At 41.6% G+C, this 26,307-nt stretch overlaps 3 protein-coding genes across 3 annotated transcripts; 1 reads left to right on the top strand and 2 right to left on the bottom strand.

Annotated features, from left to right (window-relative positions):
* Positions 1 to 5,750: 5,750 nt before the first annotated feature.
* Positions 5,751 to 7,707, bottom strand: LOC310930689 (parapinopsin-like; the record flags this gene model as incomplete). Its single annotated transcript, XM_083893731.1, is given in 6 exon segments — positions 5,751 to 5,906; positions 6,049 to 6,294; positions 6,457 to 6,785; positions 7,147 to 7,524; positions 7,527 to 7,565; positions 7,698 to 7,707. Coding segments are annotated over 6 exon segments (1,158 nt in total).
* Positions 7,708 to 7,943: 236 nt separating this feature from the next.
* On the bottom strand, positions 7,944 to 17,129 carry nt5dc3 (5'-nucleotidase domain containing 3). The gene is made up of 14 exons (XM_083893598.1): positions 16,737 to 17,129; positions 14,892 to 15,064; positions 14,742 to 14,816; positions 14,603 to 14,658; positions 13,839 to 13,929; positions 13,607 to 13,744; positions 12,150 to 12,210; positions 11,900 to 12,002; positions 11,426 to 11,527; positions 11,116 to 11,197; positions 10,913 to 10,999; positions 9,755 to 9,895; positions 9,364 to 9,428; positions 7,944 to 9,258 (listed from the first exon to the last, which is right to left on the bottom strand). The coding sequence occupies exons 1-14, from the start codon at positions 17,023 to 17,025 to the stop codon at positions 8,994 to 8,996; spliced, it is 1,728 nt and encodes a 575-aa protein (XP_083749724.1). The 5' UTR covers positions 17,026 to 17,129; the 3' UTR covers positions 7,944 to 8,993.
* Positions 17,130 to 20,064: 2,935 nt separating this feature from the next.
* Positions 20,065 to 25,682, top strand: hsp90b1 (heat shock protein 90, beta (grp94), member 1). Its single transcript, XM_083893912.1, has 18 exons — positions 20,065 to 20,207; positions 20,948 to 21,050; positions 21,391 to 21,532; positions 21,656 to 21,772; positions 21,877 to 22,208; positions 22,339 to 22,450; positions 22,547 to 22,672; positions 22,778 to 22,894; positions 22,989 to 23,126; positions 23,467 to 23,544; positions 23,655 to 23,720; positions 23,830 to 24,099; positions 24,204 to 24,449; positions 24,554 to 24,690; positions 24,791 to 24,869; positions 25,022 to 25,177; positions 25,345 to 25,458; positions 25,562 to 25,682. The coding sequence occupies exons 1-18, from the start codon at positions 20,159 to 20,161 to the stop codon at positions 25,586 to 25,588; spliced, it is 2,409 nt and encodes an 802-aa protein (XP_083750038.1). The 5' UTR covers positions 20,065 to 20,158; the 3' UTR covers positions 25,589 to 25,682.
* The last annotated feature ends 625 nt before the right edge of the window (positions 25,683 to 26,307 follow it).

The raw sequence follows: 26,307 nt of genomic DNA on the forward strand, positions 1-26,307 counted from the left end.
GTGAGGACCTGACTCGCCCAGTGGTGGGTCCTGGCTGCGTGGTCTCAGGAGACAGACAAGTGCCTCGCTGATTGTTCCGCACAGAAGTCAGCAGTATCTGCCCGCTGAGATGATTGCGTCGGCCTACGTCGCTTCTTCTCGCAGCGTGCGGCACCTCAGCACCAGTGTGCTGAGACGTCAGACCGCATAAAATATAGGATAACACAGCAGCAGCATGTGAAGTAATGGGCCTTTTATACCCCCCAAATATCACACTTTGGGTGTTCTGGGGGTTACATAAGTTGTCACATATTCACAGTGAATATTAAATGTGCTCGTATTGTCTAACCGTTCTTACTGAATGTGGATTTAACCTTGTTTGTCAGTCTGGTGAATTCTGTTCGAAACTGAGGGTTCACTGCGGCGTATATTATTGGATCGGTCAGAGACGTGATGCAGGAAACAGACACTGACAGGATCTCCACGTGCTGAACGGTGTTTTTCTGAAAAAAAAAAACAAAAAAAAAAGAGTTAGAGATAATATTGTGTGAATTAACATCTATTTACATAATCCATTTGACTCACCCCCCCCCCCATCCTTCATAGCCCTTTTTTAGAAAATGGAAAATTCAAATGTGCAAACTTGACATTTTTATAATAGCTGTCTTGGTGTATTTTTTTTTTTTTTTTTTTTTTTTTTATCTTAACGTGAAGTCACGAGCCTGAAACTTGGGAAGTTTTACTTCTTAGATCAGCACTTACTACAGTATCACATATTCATCAACTACAAACAAAATGCCACGTTCATTTTTTTTTTTTTACTTGAATCTACCTTCTTCTACAATCACTTACCTGTGGATTCTTGTTTTTGTGGACAAAATAATTCACTATGATGGTCGAGATCAGTGGGAGCCAGAATAAGACGAAGGTGACGATGATGTAACCGGCACGTTTGGCCATTTTACTCTCCTTCTTCTTTTTTGCTCTCTCTTTGTTTGCTCTTTTAGGCATGATACAAACGGCACCTTCCGGCTCTGGCTCCTCAGTTTTGATAGCCTCGACTGTGTCCGGAGCATTGCCTGAGACTGGAGGTAATGTTGACACCTGGTCTAATGTAACAGCCACGGCTTCGCCTCCACTGCTGTTCTCAGCTTGTTTTGGGTTACTACTTACTAGAAGGGAAGTAGATTCAGGACCTGTTATCTGTGCTGAAGAGGGGACATGAGGGCTGTTTTCTATCATTTCAGTGGATGCTTTGTTCATTTCCTCTTTCTCTTTTGTTTCGGCGTTAACGTTGCTTAACACCTTCTGTGGCTCTGTAGTCGAGCTCTTAACACTGCCAGCTCCGCCTTCATTGGATGATGCTGCTTCAATTCTCGTGGCACTGGGTTTGGACCGCTCTGTTTTCAACGATTTCTCTTCTGTCTGCGCCGCAATCTGCAGCGCGGGACAAGGTTGTTCTTTTTCCAAGTCGGTGATCACTATTCTGTCAAACTCTTTATCCTTCTCTGAGCTGGAGACACATTGTGCAGCTGTCACTGAGGTCTGGTGAACGGAATCTTTCTTTGATGAACTCTGTACGACGTGCGTCGCTGGCTCCCCCTGAGCAACAGGTGGAGGTTTTTGATTTTGTTCAGACGTTCCATTTTCCACCGCCGTGATCTCTTCTTTCTTTTGTTTGTCTTCCGTTTCTCGTTTTTTCGCAGTCGGCATGGTGCCTTTGTCGAATATTTTGCGATTGTGAGATCTCACGAGATTAAATATGCTCGCATAGAATCCAAGGATGACACCAAAGCAGGCAGCCCACAGTGGGAGCAGCATATAAAGTCCAAAGGTGTCATACGAGCCTGATGTTTCTCTCTCTGATCCTCTGCAACGTATGTGCACCGGCGAGTCCTTGACAAACAGGAGACAGCAAACAGCCACCAGAAAAGCCAAGATCCACGTTAGAGGAATCAGCACCATTAGCCGTTTTTTGCGTTGACTGGTTTTGAAAGGCTGTGCGATGGCCTGGTGTCTCTCTGCACTCAGGCTCGCCAGTGTCAGCATCTGGACACAGCAGCTGAAGGAGAAAGAGGCCACTTGTGCATCGCAGATCAACTCGTCCGCGCGTCCTTCTTCGTGCACGGCTAAAACGATGCTTAAGAGAACAGGGCAGTCGAACGCACAGCGCAGAATGTCTATTATCGCAAGATTAACCACGAGTGCGTTATTGGAGGTTTGCAGGGACTTTTGGTGATAAACTGCCAGTATCACAAAAATATTTGCTGCAATTCCTACAGCCGATGTTATCAACAGAACCAAGCTGTTTGCCACCACAAAGGTGATGTCGATGTAGTCCCTCCGAATGGTGTTGTTCCCAGAGTCCCATGCAGGCGTAGGCTCGGCGCTCATCTCCAGATTCAAAAAGTCAGCATGTTCAGTTGTGGGGTCTTCATTCGCAGTACGCTGACCATACATACGTTAGGGCAAGTCATTCTCCACCGAATGAACAATGTCTACAGCTGATCCTGGAGCTTGGACAAGTGACGCCCTTTTCATTATCACTCCACAGCACCAGCTGCCACCTGGGAGTTACAAACTGTGCCGCGTATTCACAGCAGAGTCGACTGCGAAGGAAGAAAAGCGTGGTTGTTATTAGGGAAGCAGCCATGTCACTACTGTCTCAATAATGATATGCAACTTGTTGAAATGCAGTAATGACGACTGTCGTAAACCTGAAAGGTTGAAATCTTTGGTTCACGTATGCCAGATGGGTGACTCAAGAGTTCTTCAAGTGGCTCAGGAAATGAGGCCGAGAGCCGTGTTGCTGGATTATAGCATGACACTGTGTAATCCTTTTTTGAGATAAAGTGTGAAATGCTCTTTGCTTCAGATGTGAAAGCTTATAGACGATGCCGAATCTGGGATTAGATCAATGCAATACATTTTCCTCCTGACCAGCCGGCATATTAGAATGATCAAGTGCTTCCTGGAATCGTATCCCAGATAAACCCCCCCCCAGAGATCTAGAAAGTAAAATATGTTGATTAAACCATCAATCTTCCTGGTTCACTCAGGAACTCTCTTGTCATAATTAAACCGTTTATTACAACAAATTTAAAGGCAGTTTGACTTGGCACCGATGGCTCCGCTCTTTAGATGCTCCCTGGTTTGGCCCAGCAGCAAACTGAGCCAAAACAGAGAGATCGATGGAGGGAAAACCTGTAGAAAAGTGAGTCCAAGCAAGATAGTGAATAACATCTTCAACTTCTGAGCTTGTTAACCTCTGACTTAGAAAGTTGAAGGCTGCGGCGATCAGTGTTGAGTAAGTTACTTGTTACCCATTACTTACTAAATGTTATATTACTTCTCTTTATGTTACTTTTGCATTTCTTTTAATCAAAACACTTGCTGGAGCGTAGGCAGAGGGTGAGGCTGAGGTTTGGTTCCAATACTGTCACTCTAGTCTAATTCAGAGGGTGAACTATGAAACAAGTTCAACACAGCCAGGCTTTCTTTCAGTGATCTTGCTCAACAATCCACAAGCTATGTAATTTATTTCATCCATCCATCCATCCATCTTCTACCGCTTTATCCTCCATGAGGGTCGCGGGGGGTGCTGTGCCAATCTCAGCTGACATAGGACGATTGGCGTGGTACACCCCGGACAGTTCGCCAGTCCATCGCAGGGCCACATATAGAGACACACAACCATTTACTCACACTCTCACACCTACGGTCAATTTACAGTGTCCAATTCACCTAATCCCCATATTGCATGTTTTTGGACTGTGGGAGGAAGCCGGAGAACCTTGAGTTAACCCACGCACAAAGAAACCCAGGCAAGAGCGCAAACTACTACACCAATACAGAGATAGACTTTATGAATTTATTCATCAGTATTTTATTTCCTGCAAAAAGCAGCTGCACGGAATGATGAGTCGCAGAAAAACAAGACCATAAAAGTCATCATTCTCAGTGTTTTACACTTCTGTTCATTCATCAGACTCTCAGTGTTGGACGATATGATGCGTTCAGCATGAATGTCGGCGTCGGTTCACCTTAGACGCCACATTAATTTCACAAACAGAGGGGAAAAAAGGATATTGTTGAGTAAAGCCGTCCGCTTTCTTGCTAGACTTTGTTCAGTGCCATCATCCATCCATTTTCCACCACTTTATCCTTCACATGAGAGTTGTGGGAGTGGGGGGGGGTTGACATAGGGCGATTGGCGGGGTACACCCTGGACAGGTCGCCAGTCCATCACAGGGACACATACATAGATAAACAACCATCCACTCTCACACTCACACCTACGGTCAATTTAGAGTGTCCCTCAGTGTCATCATCGAGAATCTAAATCTCTCATTGAGGATATTTCCCAGAAGAAAAACTGTAAAATCACTGTTGCTGTGTTGTTTTGGGGCATTTTAATGACATACTCTGAATATAACCTGGTCAGGACGAGGTTATGTTCAGAGTTACTATGGTGACGCAAGTTAAAAAAGAGCCTTTTTCGTGACTCTGAAGAGGATCCATGTTTGAGTTTAGGTGAGAAAAACTACTTCACCAATTAGGCTCTGATGTGTGTTTCTCTGGTGAACAAGCAAGAGAGGGAGAGAGACATGAAATAATAATAATAATAATAAAAAAAAAACCTTGACTTATAATAATTACCATTATGGTAATGGTGAGTGATAATCATGATAATGTTCATTTTTATATTATAAAAGAAGAATAGAGTCACATTCTCCGTGAAGTTACTGGATTTAATTAAGGTCTGATGTATGTATAACCATAAAAGAAAGACAAAATATCACAGAATATGTTGAGCAATAAAGCAAATGACCAATTTTTTTTTTCTTTTTATTAAAAACAAGAATCATTAACTCACCAGTTTAACATTGTCCTTCCACTTCATCTTTATTCACTGCACATCAGTCTTTGCTGCAGAGGTTCAGTGTAGGCGAAGCGTGTGTCATGTGAGACATGTCATCATGTCAAGTTTCTCTGCACCGTTCAATCTCCATAAATCATAAATCATACGAACACAAAACACCAGACCATGGAGCAGACTATTTTTGTGTTGTATTTTGTATGTTTGCTAAATGGATTAAGCGCTTCCCTTATTGCCTTTCTTGTTTCCCTGCAACTGAGAAAATAATTGTAATGAGTGAATCCTGTATTCACACAGGTACTAAATGGAGATAATTACACCCACAGCACAGAAACGCTGCAGCAGTGTTATATTTTGTCTGGTGCAGAAGTGTGGAAAGTGGCGACTCTGTTGACTTGTTTTTTTATTTCTTGGCTAAATCATATTACAGAGAAAGAAGTGCTTGCAGCATATTATACATGCAGCCTGGGCACTTGTTCCCAGAAAACAGTCAAAATGTAATATAGAAAACAGTGGAATCTTCTACTGACTCGATATTGCATCACTCAAATCCCTAAAAACATTAACCACTTGTGAAAGCAAGGAATGTTTTCATATATTCACCAAAAACACAAAAACAGCACCAGCTCATTTTATTTATGAACAAAACATCAGGGGTGTGATTGTATTTGACTTGTCCAGCCGTGTGGGGGGAAAAAAATGGATAAAAATGTTAGAAAAACCAAATAAAATCATTATTTTCAGTCGTTGTTTTCTTTTCGGCCAATTTTCTTCTACGTGCATAAAAACCTGCAATATGAAAAAAGGCAGTCAACAGTTTAACATTGATCTAAACAAATCACATAAAAAAACAACAACCTGAAATCTCGATCTATCTATCTATGTATCGCAGTCACAGAGGCAAAACCCTGCACTGCTTGCTAACATTCCTGTTCAAGGAAGTTAGTCGGCTCCTCCTGTTCAAGGGAGCCATGTTGATGCTGACTCTCGTGGGTCCATGGGGAATGTAGCGTCCACACGACAGCACCTCCAAGGTGCAATCACGGAACTGTTGGACATACAGAACGCACACATACACGCGTTCAATGTCAGGAGATAGATGAGCATTCGTCTCATACACTAAGACATTCAAATGTGCATTTCTTGTGCTTCTTATTTGCATGTCGATTCCACAAACTTGAGCTGCTCACCTGTTTGTTGGAAAGGAAGTAGATGATGGGGTTATAGACCGGGCTGGTCTTGGCAAAGTACATAGGCATGGTTGCAACCAGGGGAGGGATGTAGAGCTCCGGGTCCACCACTACCACCACTGACAATACCGTGTAAGGCAGCCAGCAAACAAAAAAAGCTATAATCATGGCCAGGACCATACGGATGGCATGATCGTTTTCCTCTTTGCTGGAACGCCCACCCTGAAGCTCCACACTCCTGTTGATCTATGAGTGGGAAAACAAATGTGACCCCCATTAAAAACCAATAACTTGTTCCAGGCTGTAGGTAGTAGATTGCAAACAGGCAAGCATTAAAATCTGAGCATTTAATCTTTTTTTAATGGCATACAAGTGTGATGAATATGCAGATGCCGCACCAAAACCCACCTTTTTCAGGGATTGGAGCACTTTGGAGTAGCAGTAGATGATGACTGCAACGGGGAAAATGAAGCAGAGGAGTGTGTACAGAATGAGATAGCTGTAGTTACTCCAGGATCTTTCTTCCCAGGCCAGAGAGCACGAGGTCTGGACTCCCTCGAGTCCATAGGAGCTCCAGCCTAATAATGGAGTCACGGCCCAAAACAAACAGAAGACCCAGACAAACAGTAGCCCAGTGATGCTTCGCCGCATGCTCAGCTTCAAACCAGCTTTTGCGTTGCACACCACGTTGTACCGCTCGTAGGCAAGCATGGTCAGAGTGCAGAGAGACACCAAACCTGAGACGGTAAAACAAATCAACAGCGTTATTATTATTATTATGCCTTTTCTAAGCCACATTAACTGCACATTTAATGCTTGATAAGACATGCAAATTGCTCAGTGATCGTCTAATGCAACTCCAACATCAGCAAGTGAGCAGACATCTCATGAGAAGTCGACAAGAATAGATTTCAAATTAAGAAAACATGAATGACCTGATCGGAACAGAAAGTCTTCCATTTCAAAAAGCAGCAAACATAGGCGCAGATCATAAATAATCTTGTAAAGGCAGTATTCATTAAGGCATAAACTGAAGCAGCATTTCATTATTTCTTCCTTGTAGACACATTAATATGAATGTCTCACACCTTCACTTACCAAAATAATTGACAGCAAATCCCTGAAACACACAGGCGGCGTGGCCAATGAAGAACGAGCCCTGGTAGTTAGTGATGGTGACCACCAAAGAGCCACACAGGCCGATCATGAGGTCAGACACCGCCAGGCTGAGGATGAAAACGTTCATGGGATGGAGCAGAGACGGGTTCTTCAGCATCACCGCGATGGCGAGGCCGTTGTTAAACACCGACAGCAACGTGTTGATGAACATGAGGAAAGAAATAATACTGTAGCCCACCCGTGGGAAGATGGTGGGCACCACAGTCACCATCTCAGCATGGATGGATGAAGGGTGGGGGCTGGAGCTCCACGGCGTGCTGTTGCTGTGCATGGCGCCCAAATGAAGCAACTGTGAGCACAAACAGTGAACCCACAGGCACTCTGCTCAGGACATCGATCTTATCATTTTGGAGATCAGCTTTTCTTATTTTCAAGATCAGGCCAATGTGCAGCTGTCTGACACAGAGCCCCCATAATGCAATATGGGAAATTGGTCCCTAACAAGATTTGGAGGATTAACCTCAACAAACCTGTTGCCATAATAGTAATTGGAAAGTGGCAAGACTTATTAACATGGGATCAAATTGTCCTCAGCATCAACCGTCAAATGTATGAAACATTTCTTTCTTCTGTTTATGCAGCAAACAGCAAAGTATACACAGATAATTACAGGACCTGCAAATGTTATCTAATTACAGAGCAATTATCCAATCACATCGAACTGTTTTGCAGCGATGACAGAAGCACTGGGGCTAGAATCATGAAATCGTTTCCAATTTAATAAATACGGGAAATAAAAATAGAGTTAACCAAGACCACAAAAGAGAGGCGAATAAATCACATAAAACACAATACCACTGGTATTAAAACAGTCCCTTTTTTTAGGTTCCCATCTTGAAATAGACGAGCCTACGTCCCTGCGTGAGTGAGAGCGCTTCACACATTTTCTGCAAAAGAAGGTGACAAAGCCACGAAGCTCAGCGCTGCCTCCACAGATCAAATAGCAACACACGTGCTAAATATAGCAATAACGCTCTATTTTTCTCCTGACAAACATTACCATTTTAGCTAATGAGACTTACAGGCTGTGTGGTGTGAAGATGATAAAAAAAGAAAAAAAAGAAAAGGGAAAAGAAAGATCTCTGAAAATCAGTGTGCAAAGTGCATCTCAGTAAGCAGTTAAAAGTGTAATGTAATGTAAAGCTTGCCTTAAATATCATTAGGCTATTCAAAATATAGAATTACACAACCATACAGTACATTGCAGTAACGTCATCAAGATATTAAGGCAGCAGAGTTTGACATGTAAATATCAAGTGCCAGTTTTTCTCTTAGATTTTTACAGATGAAAGCGATAGAGAGAAAAAAAAAAGAGAGGCAAAAATGAAGTTTTGCTGCAAGAGGGTGCATAATTCAGAGATTCGCCGTGATAGACTTGATGTAGGATTGCCCCCTATAGTTTTAACAGGGTAAATGCATCATCGTTGTATACTCGTGCATCACTCATCTACACAGTGACACGCATGTAAACCTGTAAACCACACAAAATCAGTGCATTACACGTTCCAAATCTACATAGTCGTATATATATATATATATATATATATATATATATATATGAAACGCTTGTTTTGTTACGTGTCATTCAGCTTAAAAGTACAAAATCTACTGGATTTGACTAAAAAAAATAACACCAACCCATCACTTAAACTGTGTCATGCATGTTCTAAAATGGCATATCTCAATGTTTCAAAAACACAACTTTGGAGAGAGGGATCGTTTGAGATCCTCGTCTCAAGTGTTTTAGAACAACACTTTTGCTCTCTCTAATCAGACTCGACCGTGGTCCTGCGATGCTGTGCAGACGCACTCAGGTCAGCAGAACTGTGCTCAGGCCAGAAGGGGGACTCGTGCTGCAGGGGAGTGCGACGGGGGAAAAAGATGTGCTGGAAGTCATAGTTGAGCAGGCAGCTGATGGAGGCCATGTACATGTCGGCGAAGCGGGACAGCCTGCGCGAGAAGTACGTGGGGTTGTGGTACGTCCGGAAGAGGCTCCCAAACTGAGCGTTGAAGATGTCCTTCGTCTGCGGCCTGCAATTAAAAACACACCGCGAGCATATGGTTACATCGCTTCTACGGGGAGATTAGTAGATTATCACATCTGCTCGTGAAGGCCGAACGACTCATCTCCATTACCTCATGGAGTCTCTTTCTCTGATCCACTCCTCAACGACAGCTCGAGATTCCGGATCCCTGTGTACCTGTTAAGGATCAGAGCAGTGACGTTAAAAAAGGCAGTAGGGCTGAACTATTTTGAATAAATATCCAATTGCGATTATGATATGATTCGCAAAATATCAGAGCGAATGGTCATTTTTACATCATTATTCTCGTTTTCATTCAAAAAACAGATTTTAAAGGATGGATGTGTGATATTTGTGCAGCTCTGTGAGAAACAAAGATGTTCTCTTCAGTAGAAGAAGAATAAGATTTGTATAGATCAAGACCGAGATCGATTAATTGTTCAGCCCTAAGGAAAAAAAAACATGTGGAAGACAGACATAAAAGTTTTTTGAAGCTTCTTGACCTGCATCTGCTCAATAAGTCCAGTCAGTGTCTGTAGCCAGGACATCATATGCACATATTGCTCCGTGTTCATGATCTTGATCTCTTTCCTCAGCTCAGGAATGATGGCACCTGTTCTCCAGCCATGTTTCAGTGTGAGATCCTGCACAGAAAAAAACAACCAAAACACCAGACTTGAAACCAAAATGAAAACAAAAAACAGTATATAACAGGATTCCTTAATGAAGAAATGACTTGATCGCCTAGAGAAGCGAGCCATGTCTCTGTAATTAAGCAAGAACAAACACGAGGGGCCAATTAAAATTTTCGGGGTGAAGCTGCATGCAGCACACACAGTCAAAAAAACTACTATATATATATATATATATATTAAGCTGTAGTAACATCCAGCTCACCGCTTAACGTATGGTCAATTTCGTTCCACACATGAGAGGAAACAAAATAGATTTCAAGCTTTAATCCCCCTGGCTGCAATTATGTGCTTAAATCCACAGTGGCCTGTTAGATGGGCCATTCAAAAGGCTCCCGCATCATTAAAACCATAATACATCCGTTTCATCAGATAAACACGAGATTAAAAAAATAAAAACAAATTAAAATGATTTAGAGAAATCCGGGCCATGCTTTTGGATATGGCTTCACTTCTCCCTCCTCCTGCACTGCAGCGATGCCTCCCCTCTCTGTAGACATAGAGTATTGATCCGCTCTTACAGCCGGCGAGGCTGAACGTTAGCTCGATGATATGTTTGACACCTGGCCGCCTGCCAACAGGCATGGCATTATGCCAGGGATGTAAATCTGTCTTTCATTATCACTATTCACAGCTAATCAGATGTACATTCAAATATCCGCGTTGTTAAAATGAAATGTGATGCAATTAAATACGTCTCTTTTTATTCAGATAAGGTCTCGAGGTTACCAGTATAAAGAAAAGGTGAACTGTGTTTGGCATCGCTCACTACTGTAAATATGATAATGGCACTCATTAACTAAGTGCTAAATAGTTACGGTTTCTGTGGTTTAAGATATTTTGTTCTTAGTGTAAAATCTAGGTCAGTGCAGGAAAAACGCACTGAGGTGACCCGTGAAAGGAGGCGTGGTTTTTTTCATCATAATTATACCTTTGTTGGACAAACACGTATATCTTGTTTCTGCTTACCGCCAAGTCACTGTAGATGTGATCACCAAAGTAAAGCACTTTTGATCCTCTCCAACCAGTGAGTCTCAGGAATTCATAAAGGTTTCCCTACAGAGACCAAAAAGAAAACGCATTAGAAAACAACACACAGTACTTTTCATTGTCAGGATTTATTCGGGGGCAATTTGTAACTACAACGATATGGTAATTTCCTGGCACAACACCTGTTTGTAGATCTGCCCTTTTTCCAACCTGTGGATCCGATCCCATAGCAACGCACCGTTATCTGTCACTCGTCGGAAAGGTCTAGGGAACAAAAAAGAAAAAGAAAACACAAAACACACAAAAGGCCAAGTCATGCCAACGTGAAAATGAACAGCTCCAAAACCCACATTCGTTTTCTTTGCAAATGCTGCTCACAAAGAGCTTTCAAGGTCTACTGATGCCTGCTGCTCACTGTGTGATCCAGTGAGACCCCTAGTGGTAATACTGTAAGAAGTATGCACACACACACACACACACGCACACACTTACTTTCCCTTGACGTTGAAGAAACTCGGTTTGTCAGCTTGAACAATAACAACATCAAACAGGTCCCTCCAGTCCTTCCCCACAATGAAGGTCATGCCCCGGTCCCTAAAGAAAGATTCCGAGACAGTGACTCATCAGCGACGTCTTAAAGCTCTTCACGAGGGAATAATCATAAACAATGGGCCTGAATCAGCACAGGGTGGCGGTGACGCAAAGACCAGCAATAATGTGTCCGTCCATTACTATATATAGTATTATGACTGAATTAAATGCTAATAATGGAGTTTAGAAGTGGATTTTGCATAGTTTTCAATCGAGCCTCCCATAAATTATGTATAAGAACAGAAAGCCTTTTGCTGTGTGTGTTTTTATGTCCAGCCATACGAGTTAGGGCATTTGTGCACAAATATAAGGCCTTTCTTTTTAATTAAATAATTAAAAACACCAACTACCTGTGCTCCGTTTACTCATACTTACACAAAATCAAAAGGGCTATTGGTAATGAGAAACATCTTTTTCCCACTCTCTGACAGCTTCCTCAGCACAGCGTGGCTTTGCTCACCATAGCAAATGTATTTGTCTGGAAAATTGGAAAACAATGAGACGGAAAAAATAAGGATGAGGGAAGGGAGTGATAATATTGACATTTTGTTTTGGCAATCAAATTCAGACGCACTTTTTAAAAACAAATCGTTAAAATAATATAACATAAATTAAAGAGCATTACCGATGTCTGCATCCACAGCTCGGTACATAATGCCCTTGACGTGCACATCTCGAATAGCTTCCTGTGGAAAAAGGGAAAAGAAAACAGCCTCCAGCCAGGAAATCTTAACTTCAGTGACACAGTGTTAACATTCGTCTCTCGCAGCAGGACTTTGCTGGAGTTGAAAGCATAAAGACATAAAGTGCATCTCTGAATACAAATTAAAACACGAGGAAAAAGCAGAGTTTAGAGAGTCACTTTGCCGGGACACAGAAACTCGTCGCTACATTTCACTTCAACACTTTGCGATTTTGAATCATGGCTGACATTTAAGGGCAAGTTTATCATCTACAAAATATGATTGGAGGGAACTCTAAAAGTACCCTTTAACCCCAAGTGTATCGCAGATGACACATTTGTGCAAGCGCACTTTGCATTAGCGGAATTACGCAACGATTTGTGCTAACAGAAAAATTGCAATGGTTTCTGAATGCTGAGAAGTGTGGTTATTACGGTAATTTCACTTGCGCTGTTGCAGAAAGCCGGAGAGTTACAAATATCATTTTAAATCTTTTATACTGTTCAAATTTCAAATATAACATGCAAAATCTGGTGTTCATGTACAACTACAGTGTTTTTTTTCTCAATAAAACTCATTTTAAATTGTTAATACGCTATTTTAACATGCAGTAAATTGTAAATTACTGCCAGATTTTGAAAGTTATTCTGTAAATAATGGGCAAACACACTCGTTTTATGTTTAAAATAAGCAAAAAGCGTCCAGACGGACTTTTTGAGGCTTAGGTGGTAAAGGGTAAAAAAAAAAAAAAAAAACACCCAAAAACTGAAAGGGTTAATTTACACTACAGATAAATCCATGCATTTTCAACCACATTATTCTCCATATAATGGGTCTTGGGTAGAATTGACATAGGCAGGGCGCAAATTGACCCAATCCCCAATCTGCATGTTTTTGGTCTGTGGGAAGAAGAACCAGAATCCAAACCAGTGACCTTGTGATGAGGCAATCCTGTGGTCCCAGAAGATTAATCGCACTTGTCGAAAAGGGGTGTGTTTGAAAAGGTACGAGAAGAGCCAGTAAAGCAGAGGGAGTGTGCATGGGGCCTCTAATGGAAGCAATCTGTCAAAACTGTTATTATTGCACAGAATAGAGAGGACAAGCAGGACAGCTCCCCTAAAACAGCGAACAAAGCACTGATTTCTTGCCCCTCGAAGTACAAGAGCCTCCGGAGAACAAACACAGATGGAGGGCAGGCTCGACTAAAATTAGACACTGAGCTAAATTTAAGACAGCATTTAACGGCCGGGGTGTTGAGGGACACAGCAAACACGCAAACACATTAATATTGTCACGTATATGCGACTGGAACAATGCTAAAGGAGCGTTATTAGTCCTCTGTTCTCCAGTTTCTCCAAACACTAATGAACAGACGAAGAGCAATAACAAGAGACTTCACCTTTACGTCTTTGTAGAGATGGACCGGCTCGTAGTCGATGTTGTGTTTCATGAAGAAGTCGTTGACGCAGGACAGGAGGGTCATCTCGGGCAGGGAGAAAATGTCCATGAACTGTTTCATGGTGTGGCCATGGGAACTCTGGATAACAAAATGTATAGATTGTTGTGTTATTCTGTCTTACGTCTACTGTATGTTATAACACGCACAGGTGTGGTGGCGCAGTGCAGATCACCTTGCCGTAGAAGTCGCTCATGTTCTCCAGAGGAACGTGACAGCCTTCATACATGGCAATTACTTCCTCGTCTGGAACTGGATGAAGACCCCTGTAGAGGAAACATGAAATATTACCAACACTTACACAATACATTGTGCTTTTTTGTTTGTACGGTGATGATAAGCCACATTAAAACAAACAAACTCTCTCTCTTCTCTTAAGTGTGGAATGTTTGTTTTCAAGGTCAAGCATGCAACATTAAGCAGTGTTTATTGGTCGAAAGCGTACGTACAACCCATACGTTTATACACGTGTGGAACTTTAACATTTTATATACACTACTCACAAAAAAGTTGGATTTTGGATTCAATTTCAGAATGCACCTAAAATGCACTATAACCTTTACAGGTGAACTTACGTTAACCTTCTCTAAACATTTGAATGCACATGTCCAATTGTTCAATGTTTCAGTACTAAAATCACAATCTCATGATGCTCAAATGTTGACATCATGAGACCAAGACAACACTTGATAAAGTTATTGAGACATTGAGATGTTTTCTTAAAAAAAAGAAATTACCATTGCATCGTTCACCTTAAATGCCCTGCTTTCATGGTAGAATATCACTATAGCATGAACTTTTCATAGGAATATTCTTGTTGAATATCCCTAACTTTTTGTGAGTAGTGTATATGTTGCCTGGCATGAAACCCCGCTCTAGACGCACACGCTGTGGTGAAAAATATTATGTTTTACCAACTTCCTGTGGTGCACCACACACCTGTAAACAGTTCCCAGCTGGATGTAGTGGAAAGCATCTATCTTCATCAGCAGTGCCTGTTGTGCAGATCAATTATTAATTTTATCATAAAAATTACCCTCACAATGAGCTATGTAATATTTTTGAACAACAATCTCACCTTCTGCACGTCATAGTGAAGTCCTCTGACAGCAAAATCTGGAATGTACTCGTACTTTCGCAAACTCTCGGGATACTAACGAAGAAAATACGTTAGAAACGAACTGTCTGAAGGATACCGTCTGTATCTTGGAGTGCGAGTGTCACTCACCCTGTGGTTAGAGATGAGAATGTCCCGGGCTATGTTGAAGATCAGGGTGTGAAGGTGGCGGGAGTAGAAGGCGATGGTGTAGTCGTAGTCAAAGCCGTAGATCTCGATGTCTTGCAGGCTCATCTCGTTGTTGGTAAAAATGGTGTTGGGGTCGACGGAGTTGGTGGATATGTCTGGGTTCAAATGTGAGAACAGAGAAAAGCTTGGGGGTTATTTCATTACCATTCGGGGGTTATCATACGTTGCTATGAAATGTCATAAAACACAAGTATATCTGATAACCGTGTTTGTTGATGGCGGTGGACACTTTGTGGACACAGTGTTGAAATATATCCAGTGTACAGAACAGACAAATACGGGAGGTTCACATGTGCTTTTATTAATAACGATTGAATTAGCACTTACATGTTACCAGTAACTTTAATCTACCACAAGATGAGACTCTCTTCAACACACTTTTTACATTGCCAATTTAAGCAATTGCCCAGCATATTCCAAAATATTGGAACACCACCAAATTTGACTAAATTTCAAGATTTAACAGCATTTTTTGAGTTTCTGAGAACAAATTATGTTCAAAATTAAAGTTCTGGTGTGTTATTTCTGTCACCAAAATGCTGTTTCAGTTAGTATTTATCACTTGGGTCAATGAATCGGGCATGATATTTGCCATCTTTTAGTAACTGGCATTGGCTGCCAATGACGTCATCTATAGATGTCAATTCAAATACAGCTGTTGACTGCCAATGACGTCTGTAGAAAGAAGGGATTATACTCCTTCTTTTGATTAATGCTGTAAAACGCTTGGCAGTTCTGCGCTGAAAATGGCTGGCAGCCAGTGAGTTAATGTGCCAATTATCACCAATTCATCAATTACTAAATGTATATAATATTTTATTGGGGTGGGTCAAACTATCAATTTGGTGATATATCGTCGCCCTTCCTTGTGCAATCGCTTTTTTAAATAAGAATTAATACATTTTCACTCGCCGGGCATCACTACTTCATGTCTCCTCATGGTGTCGCTGCTCAAATCAATGAGGGAAACTCTGGCTTAGTTACCTAGCTTCAGGAGGGACAGTGGGATTATGGCGGAGGAAGCTACGTTAAGATATGTCCCATGTTCAATTCTGCACCGAAATCCTGCACGTGTAACTTTTCATTTACCTTTTTTTTTCTTTAGACAGATATCATGACGCATCGATATATGATTGTCTTGCAGTATACTGACTATCACATAATTGTTGTATCGTGATATTATTGGTATCGTGGACTATGTATTGTATCGTGATATTATTGGTATCGTGGACCATGTATCTCGTATTGTATCATCATGATATTATTGGTATCGTGGACCATGTATTATATCGAGATATTATTGGTATTGTGGACCATGTATTGTATCGTGATAGTATTGGTATTGTGGCCCATGTATTGTATCGTGGACCATGTATCTTGCATTGTATCGCGATATTATTGGTGTCGTGGACCAAGTATCTCCTATCGTATTGTATCGTGATATTGTGAGGTACCTTCAAGCCGCTAGGCTACAGGGTACACTCTGTGATTCCAACCCCTAGGCTACTACCAATAAATAAACAAATAAAAATGTGATATACTATACTATAATTCATATCAGTTGCCTTACTGTATGTGTGCTAAAAATGGCGGCCTGTATTTGTTGTTAGAAATGATGCTAATATTTGTAGACTTGTAAGTTGTTATGTTGCTCTGCAGGAAACATAACTAGGAGATGGACTATAACACAGCGAGAACAGATTTGTTTACCGCGGTGTTTATGAATGAATGGTGACTCTGGTGTTGTTGTTGTTGTTGTGTTCGTACCTTCTGTCTGTCTTTTAGCTTCATTGTAAACAGACCACAGCCTCTCTGTCACGTCCTGACCGTTTGACGAGCTTCTGCTGCTGCTGCTGTGGACAGGTGTGGCGTTATTTTTGCCTCTGACTTGTTGTGACAGAAGTTGACCACCTCCGCGCTGAACGTGGACCGTGGAGAAATCCCGTGTCGGTCGGTGGTGTAAACCGTGTGTGAAGACACCAGAGAGGACGCTGGTCCTCTGCACACACTCTCTGAGTCTCAGGAGAGACGACAGGTGCAGTGACGGGGGCGCCATGGTTCTGCTGCGTGGGTGGCAGCCCGTAGTTTAATCGTGAATGAAATCCCGGACGTGAGCATGTAGTTGATAGATTCCTCAGCAAGTCACCCCAAGTGTCGCTGGTGGAGGTTTCAGCTGCGTGTGCGTCACATCCGCGTTTGGGAAAGGTCCCAGCCAATCAGCGGACACATGCTGCTGACGACTCAGTGGTTTCCTGTGAATCGGGGTTGCCAGGTCCGCAGTTTCCCGCGGATTTGGGGTACTTTAGACTTTCACTTCTGAATAGTGGGAACACCACTTAAAGGTACAATATGTAGTATTTATGGGTTTATATAACCCAAAATCCACTTTTTTATACGTATTATGTGCTCCTGCATTGTCTAGTCGCTGTATAATAGTTTTTGTTTCATTTTCGTAGCGTTTCAAAAAGTCATGTTAAATAACATGACCGCGGACCGCAGTTGCATAGCCACTGTTAGCAGCGAGACGCCATGTTTCTACCGGAGCCTGTAAGGACAAATGCGAGAGAACAAAACAAGCGTCTCTTTACTTGTAGCGGAAGTCCCGCCTCCTCTCTCTCTGCTTCGTCTGCTACGGCCGCGGTAGCTCGCCCTCTCCCTCGCCTCACGAACCTCATCTGCTGACACGGGGAAAGACAACGAGGACGACATTTGACCAGCTGCGGATACCGTAGCGCTCAGGGAAGGGAGGGGGTGAGCAGAGCAGCAGGTCTTTGTTGTAAATTTCAGCCTCTCCTCTAGATGGCACTATAAACTACTTATTTCCCCTTTAATACTGTACTCTGTGTCTGTACACTGCTGTCATGGAAGTTATGTAGTTATGTAACAAATTATTTTTTTCTTTGGTTTGTTTATAGATTCATACAAACTAAATACAATCACTATTAAAACTGTGGGAGGAGCAGTGGGTGGACAACATACATTAAATACTAATTTTATTTAATCATGATTGTTCATAACCACTGTGTGAATTGGAATCATGATGTTTAACATTCAATGTCAATGCAGTCACATTTTAAATGTCTTTATCACAGTTCTTCTCATCCTCTCATCTCCTCAGTATCATCCTCTCATCCTTCTTCATCACAAATCCAAGCTCTTAAATGCAATCCAGAGTTCTTTATGGCAGTGCAAAGTTCATCAATGCATTGCAGAGTTCCCCACCCAACTACCTTGTGTACTCAGTCTCTTCACTGTTTGAAGTTTGCCTTTAATATGTCCTTTGCATGAATTACCCATTGGAGAAGAATTGCAGAGAAAGTTTAATGTTAAAAATCTGAAACATCTAACAATAAAGTTGTCCTGAATGAGCCGAACATTTTTATGCTTGAATTGTTGGCCAATCTGCCAATCAAAACTGCCAATCGCCTTATTTTAATTCATAACTCATTTAAAGTTTAGGTTTATCTGTATGTACAGTACATGTGAGTAATAATAATAATAATAGAGGTAAAATAAGTCTCTAAACTGTGATCAGATGGTTCAGGGTACTTTTAATGTTGGCACACCAAACATTTATGCTCTTTGTGTAGTATTTGTAGATATTATTATAATAACATTTGGCAATGATACAAAGACTACCGGATATTAAAGGTAGCATGACAATAATAAATTGAGTTTGGTTGTCACTGGGCTATTTGTTTTGGGCTGGTTTTTGTGGGTCATTTTTGTGGCAATTTGTCTGTAATTTTGGTTTTGTCACACAGACCTGGCAACCCTGCCTGAAAACTACAGACACACAGTGGCCCCCTTTACACTCACTTTCACCAAATACAAACATTAGATGTAGGCTTTATAGTGTATATATGTATATACATATATACATTTCGAAAAAGATCCATTAAAAATAAATATTTGCTGTGGTGTACATGATAGTAATGTTGTTTACCCCCAGAAATCAATCAGGACTCCATAGATGAAATGTTCAGGTGACTGACAGATCAGAAATTGTTAAGGCCAACACACACACGTTTGTGCTTTATTCATAGAGGAGTCTATGAGACAGACTTGTAGACATAATGCATTCCCTGACCCCTTACCCTTACCTTAACCATCACAACTAATGTGATGGTTAAGGTAAGGTAAGTGCCTAATCTTAACCTGTACCCTACCCCTGACTTAAATGCCCTCACTCACACAAATCACTGTGCATAATTTGGAAATGCTACCCTTTTAGTATTACGATCAAGTATGGACCTTTGTGGATGAAGAAAAACAAATGATCATTTAAGTGAACAATGATGGAGATACATTACACCTAATTTCACAGAAAAAACTATCAATTATTGTGCAAATTAATGATGAAGGTCCTTTAATGGACAAAAGGGTGTCAGATTTTTAACAAAATAGGGAAAGAGCTTGAAAAATATATCCAAATAAATATACTATTTTCAGCTCCAAATGAACTAAGACAGTGATCAAACTTGACATGTGACCTCTTTACTTTACAAGCTATGATCACCATTGTTATTGCACTTCAGTGGTGTTTATGTTGGACAAAATATGCACTAAACCCAGGACCTTTGAGGACACTTACGTGACTGAGGCCCATATGCATCAGCACTCTTCCTCTTCTTTTTGTCACAAAGCCACTTTTCTTTATTCTATGCATTTATGCTGTTCTTTTTTTGTAATAAAGCTGTCTTCCTTTTATTCAGTTAGGCTTTGAAGCACAAAGATTAAAGTCAAAGCGACATGTACTGAGTATCCCACTTTTATCTAAGTCAAACTGTATGGCATCATCCACATGCACTGACCACAGCTGTTATCTGACACTAAAAAAAAAATCGAAGTTTAACTAACGTGCTGGAGATTATTCACGGGGAAATTTTCGGAAGTGATGTGTTGATCATTCATTCTTGGCCAATAGAGTCGAGCCACGATTTTCGGGCATCGACTTATGTTGACGAATGTGATTGGACAACGCGTGCCGTGTGCGTCGTTTCGATTGGTTGAAGGTTGTGCGTGGTGCGCAGCCATTGGCTGTCTGTCACGGGGTTGAACAGAGTGGGCTCTTTTGGTGGCAGACGGAGGCAGGTTGTCAGTCTGTGTTAAAGGTAGTTTGCCTTTCAGTCAATCCCCGGCTTTTGTCTCAGCAGACTGAAGATTCGGCGTCGATAGTCGTCTCCACAATGAAACGGCTGTGGCTTATATGTGTCCTGTTTGCACTCTGTGCCTTTGGTGAGTAGCGGAAACGTTTAATATCGCCTCACTTTTATCATATCGTCCACGCAGCGTTGTAGCTAAACGCAATAGCCGGCAAGCTAACACATGAACTTGCATGCGTCCACTTCTCTGCTCGTTCGTAGCGGCAGCCTTGAATATTTTGTAGTGTTTGTGGTGTAAATGTTTGCATTTGTCAATAACGGGCCGCGTGGTTTGTCTCGCTACATCACATTTAACAAACCAAAAGACCAGTAACAGTCATTCGTTGCTGACTTTCTAGACGTTTCTCTCAGAAACGCCAGGTGTATTAATGCTGTCTGAGGCTCGTCCCTATTAAAAACGGTCTCTAGTGTAATGTTGCATGGTTTTCTGTTGCGAAAACAAGTATCACATGGGTTGACATCGTTATTTATCTCGTATAATTAAGCAGTTAATTGTAGTTTTAAATGTATTTTATAGACGTACACGAATTAAAGAGAGATATTTCAGTTCCGGTAATGATGTAATAGATCACTGTTTGCGTAATATATTGATATTCTTTTGGAGAAATACACTGCAATATATACATTTTCCCCCTTTTTATGGTTAGATATTCCTTTTACAGAATATATGGAGTAGTTATGCTCATATTAAACCACCTTTAAAACAGCAACAAATAAAATAAAAACATGTCCAAACCCTCAGAACATTACAATTACTGAATAAGTTATTTTTTAAAGTTCTCATGACTATCATTAAATTTTGTCTCCTGGCAGCTTCTGTAAAGGCAGAAGATGAAGTTGACATCGATGGGACGGTAGAGGACGACCTTGGTAAAAGCAGGGACGGCTCCAAAACAGACGATGAGGTGGTTCAGAGGTAGGTGGTCATTTGGATGTCATTTCACTTAATGCTTGTTGAGTGAACTGTGGTCTGTGTGCCAATCTGAGAAGGGCATCAAAACCCTGAAGGTAACAGAACACAGGTCACTACGACCATCCTTGTGCACACACAAGCTCAGAGCAACCCTGAGATTGTTTGTGGTGGTGAAACCTTGTACACTCTGCTGTGCAATTCACATTCACATGAAAGAATCTTGAGTCTTACCTTAAGTTGGATACTGAGATACCTAGTGTACAGCAAATATTTACATGATTAATAATTAGTTTCCTGTGCATCGCTCATGAGCTCACCTGTGTCTGTACATCTGTGTCCCCAGAGAGGAGGAGGCTATCCAGCTGGATGGACTGAATGCCGCTCAGATCAAAGAACTTCGGGAAAAATCCGAGAAACATGCTTTTAAGGCTGAAGTTAACCGTATGATGAAGCTTATTATCAACTCCCTCTACAAGAACAAGGAGGTGAGTCGGACTAAACATTATTCCTAAGAATTATCAGCAATATTACAAGGTGATGTCCTTATTTGTATGGTTTGTAGTAGGAGTTACATTGATATTAATGTAATTTTTGCTCGTCTGTTACAGATCTTCCTTAGGGAGCTGATTTCCAATGCGTCAGATGCTCTGGATAAGATCCGCTTGTTGTCTTTGACCAATGAAGATGCAATGGCCGCCAATGAAGAGCTGACCATCAAAATAAAAGTATGCACGTGTCAAATTGTGAAATGTGCTGTGTGTTGCTGTCTTTCGTATTGTGGTTTTGCTTTGTTGGTAACTTAACTTACCTGAATTGATTCAATCACCAGTCTGATAAGGAGAAGAATATGCTCCACATCACTGACACTGGTATTGGAATGACCAAAGAGGAGCTGGTGAAGAACCTGGGCACCATCGCCAAGTCTGGCACCAGCGAGTTCCTCAACAAGATGTCAGAGATGCAGTCGGAGGGCCAGTCGACCTCTGAGCTGATTGGCCAGTTTGGTGTCGGTTTCTACTCTGCTTTCCTCGTCGCTGATAAAGTCATTGTGACATCAAAGCACAACAATGGCACCCAACACATCTGGGAGTCTGACTCTAACCAGTTCGCCGTCACTGAGGATCCCCGTGGGGACACCCTTGGCAGAGGAACCACCATCACGTATGTACATGTTTTTTGCGCTGGTCATGCGCGCTGTTGATCACTTGCAACTTTGACTGCACTCTGAAGATAGCCATATACCCCAAATAAATCCTTTAATGTTGTCTAAATACTCCATCTTGTTCCTCAGGTTGGTCCTGAAAGAGGAGGCCTCAGACTATCTGGAGCTGGAGACCATCAAGAACCTTGTCACGAAATACTCTCAGTTCATCAACTTCCCCATCTATGTTTGGGCCAGCAAGGTGATTAGTTCAGACACTTCCTTCTACATGTCGACTCAGACATGATCTCAAGCTTAGATCTGTTGTGAAACTTCTTTTTTCCTTCCAACTTGCCAGACTGAGTCAGTTGAGGAGCCAATCGAGGACGATGCTGAGGCAGCAGAGGAACCAGAGAAAGAGGCTGAAGATGAGGCTGAGGTAGAAGAAGAGGAGGAGGACAAAGACAAACCAAAAACAAAGAAGGTTAGAAGTTAATATAGGGATGGAAACACATTTTAAAAACAACACTAGGTAAAAAAAAACGTATTATGTGAAAATGCATATTTATGGACGTTTTAATGTTTGTAGGTTGAGAAGACCGTGTGGGACTGGGAGCTGATGAATGATATCAAGCCCATCTGGCAGAGACTAGCTAAGGAGGTCGAGGAGGATGAATACACGGCTTTCTACAAGACGTTCTCTAAGGTAGGTACCACCCCAGTATCTCTTTAGTGTACATTTTTTGTCACATACATATTTTCCTCGTACACTCATAGACAAATGTAATGTTCTCCAACAGGACAGCGATAACCCTCTGGCCCACATCCACTTCACAGCTGAGGGTGAGGTTACGTTCAAGTCCATCCTTTTTGTGCCCAAATCTGCTCCCCGAGGCCTGTTTGATGAGTATGGCTCCAAGAAGAATGACTACATCAAGGTATGAGGCTTGAATTTTTCATTTTAATGGGATCATAATATGATCCCATTAAAATGATGTGCTTGTTGAATGATTAGACATTTCAGCTGGACTCCACTTTATCTATATAGCAATATAGCAGGTTCCATACAAACGTGTAGCTCATTGTGCTTCACATCATCAGTTTTGGGCAAACAATGTGTGTAAGATTGTAATTTACAATATTGGTAAGATAAACACCAGTATTTCAAAGAAATACAAAAAACACTAATCACTAATTAAGACGAAAGCAGAGACTTTAACATTAATCCTAAAGATCCATTTGTTCATGATTTTAAGTAAATGTCTCTTTCTGTCACAGCTCTTTGTCAGAAGAGTTTTCATCACGGATGACTTCAACGACATGATGCCCAAGTACCTGAATTTCGTTAGGGGAGTGGTAAGTGTTCTGTAATTCTAGTTACTATGGAGTCATGTGCTCATTTTGCCTGTTCAGACTCTGATGTAATGACATCAGCAATGTGATTAATGCAAATTTTTTTTTTCCAGGTGGACTCTGATGACCTTCCTCTGAACGTCTCCAGAGAGACTCTGCAGCAGCACAAACTGCTCAAGGTGATCTTCACGGAGAACACAAACACTCCATCTCAATGGTGGAGGTTCATACAGCCCTTTTTAAAAGCAAAATGCCAGAAAAATCACTGCATATCTTTCCCCTGTTCAGGTCATCCGTAAGAAGCTTGTGCGCAAAACTTTGGACATGATCAAGAAGATAGCAGAGGAACACTACAACGAGAAGTTCTGGAAGGAGTTTGGAACCAACATCAAGCTGGGTGTCATCGAGGATCACTCCAACAGGACACGTCTGGCCAAACTGCTGCGCTTCCAGACCTCCAACAGTGAGAAAGATGTGACCAGTCTCGAGCAGTATGTGGAACGGATGAAGGAGAAGCAGGACAAGATCTACTTCATGGCTGGTAAAAGCAGGAAAGAGGTGAGTGGATGGTTTGAAAAGATGAAGATTTAAAGAGATATGTTATACGCGTAGAGTAAAGCTCATGAAGGAATCATGCCAATGATCTGTATTTCCCTCCGTAGGCTGAGTCTTCTCCCTTCGTTGAGAGGCTGCTGAAAAAGGGCTATGAGGTGGTCTACCTGACGGAGCCTGTGGACGAGTACTGCATCCAGGCACTGCCTGAGTTTGACGGAAAACGTTTCCAGAACGTGGCAAAGGAGGGCATCAAATTTGACGAGAGTGAGAAGTCCAAGGAAAAGAGGGAGGCCCTGGAGAAGGACTATGAACCTCTTACCACTTGGCTGAAGGACAAACCCCTTAAGGACATGGTAGAGAGTTGGTTATTCTTTAATGTTAATAAGCACAAGCCAAATACTTGATTATGTCTTTTCACTCAGGCCCATTTCTTCATGTTATGCTGTGTTTCCTGCAGATTGAGAAGGCCGTCCTCTCTCAGAGGCTCACCGAGTCACCCTGTGCTTTGGTTGCCAGTCAGTACGGCTGGTCAGGAAACATGGAGAGGATCATGACGGCACAGGCCTACCAGACAGGAAAAGACATTTCAACAAAGTGAGTGATGATTGCTTTCCAAACGACGTCGGCGCTCTTGCAATTGTTTGTGGACCGACTGACTGAGAGCGCATGTAACACGTCATCTCTCTTCTTTTAGTTACTACGCGAGTCAGAAGAAAACATTAGAAATCAACCCTAAACATCCTCTCATCAAGCAGATGCTTAACAGAGTCAATGTAAGTCTCACCACTGCGTATCTGTGATTTAGTTTTCCAATCATTTTAACACATCATAAATTATGTTTATGGTAAACATAATCATCTAACCCATTCATTTTTCTCAAACTGAAATCAGAGCAGAGAGTAATTTTCCTTCTTGCATCCCTCAGAGTGATGCTGAGGACCAGACCGCTTCAGATCTGGCTGTGGTGCTGTTTGAGTCGGCCACGCTGCGCTCAGGCTACCAGCTGCCCGACACGAAGGCTTTTGCCGACAGGATAGAGCGCATGCTTCGACTCAGCATGGATGTTCCCCTGGAAGAAAAGGCAAGTTTGATTCATTCTTGTAATGTGACTTGGTGGAGCCGTGTTCATCTTTGACTGGACACAATTCCACTGACTTAGACTGTAAGTTAGCCACAGTATTCCCTTGGCTCAGAAGGCTAGAGTTGAAAAAGGATGGTTCTGTTAAAGAACATGTGCCTGTTCTACAGATTGAAGAAGAGGTTGAAGAGGAACCAGAGGAGGAACCTGAGGAGGAGCAAGCAGAGGATGACTCTGAAGATAAAGAAGAAAATGTAGATGAGGATGATGATGATGAAGAAACGGTAAGAACATTTAATGTGTGGCACGCTGTGGATGTTTAGAATTTGGGTACTGTTATATTCACTTCTTCTAAATGTACTAATATAATGGTTTTTTTTTACACAGATAAATCCGGGCAAAATTGAACTGTGAAGCACTGAAAGGAAGAGCACGAACAATGGAGCTGGAAGCAGGATTTGACTGTTGTTCCAGCACCTCTGTGGTTGTTTTCTTGGGTGGGGGGTCCTAGGGTTGGGTGTTTTTTAAGGCGAGCATTTTGTTGTGTGTTTTTTTTTTTTTTTTACATTCCTCATGACTGTAAATTTGTTAATATTTAACTGACTTGTTTATGGAAAGATGCAATCCTGTCTCTTGATCGAATAAATGTTTCTTGGAAAATTGAGTATTGATTTTGTGGGGAAACGCGGAGTTAAAGTACTGATTTTTAAGGTGTAGATTAAATCTAGATTTTAGGCAATGAAAACCTCCAGAGCAGAACTTCCCCAACTTAAGAGGTTTGATTCCCTTTAAAGAGGTAAATGAATAATAATGAAACCTAAATATTTGCCTCCATCTATTGAATGTTCATCACAATATTGTTAAAAATGCTTTTCAGTGTATTTGAATGGGAACATTATTTTTTTCTTTACAGCCCAGTCTGTGATGATGCAGCCCACACTTTGGGAAGCGCTGCTGTAGAAGCTAAGTTACAGATAGCTAAAATACTACCATTAAGCACTTGACAGCATTTTAAATTATAAATAATTCTCATAATGTGTTGACAAAACTGTCGATCACTGATATGTTGGGACTAAGATGTCTGCACTGATCTCATATCACCCTCCTAATGTTCAGAGTTTTGCAATCCTGCC

This window comes from Microchirus variegatus (assembly GCF_963457635.1).
Source record: "Microchirus variegatus genome assembly, chromosome: 8".
Lineage (NCBI taxonomy): Eukaryota > Metazoa > Chordata > Actinopteri > Pleuronectiformes > Soleidae > Microchirus > Microchirus variegatus.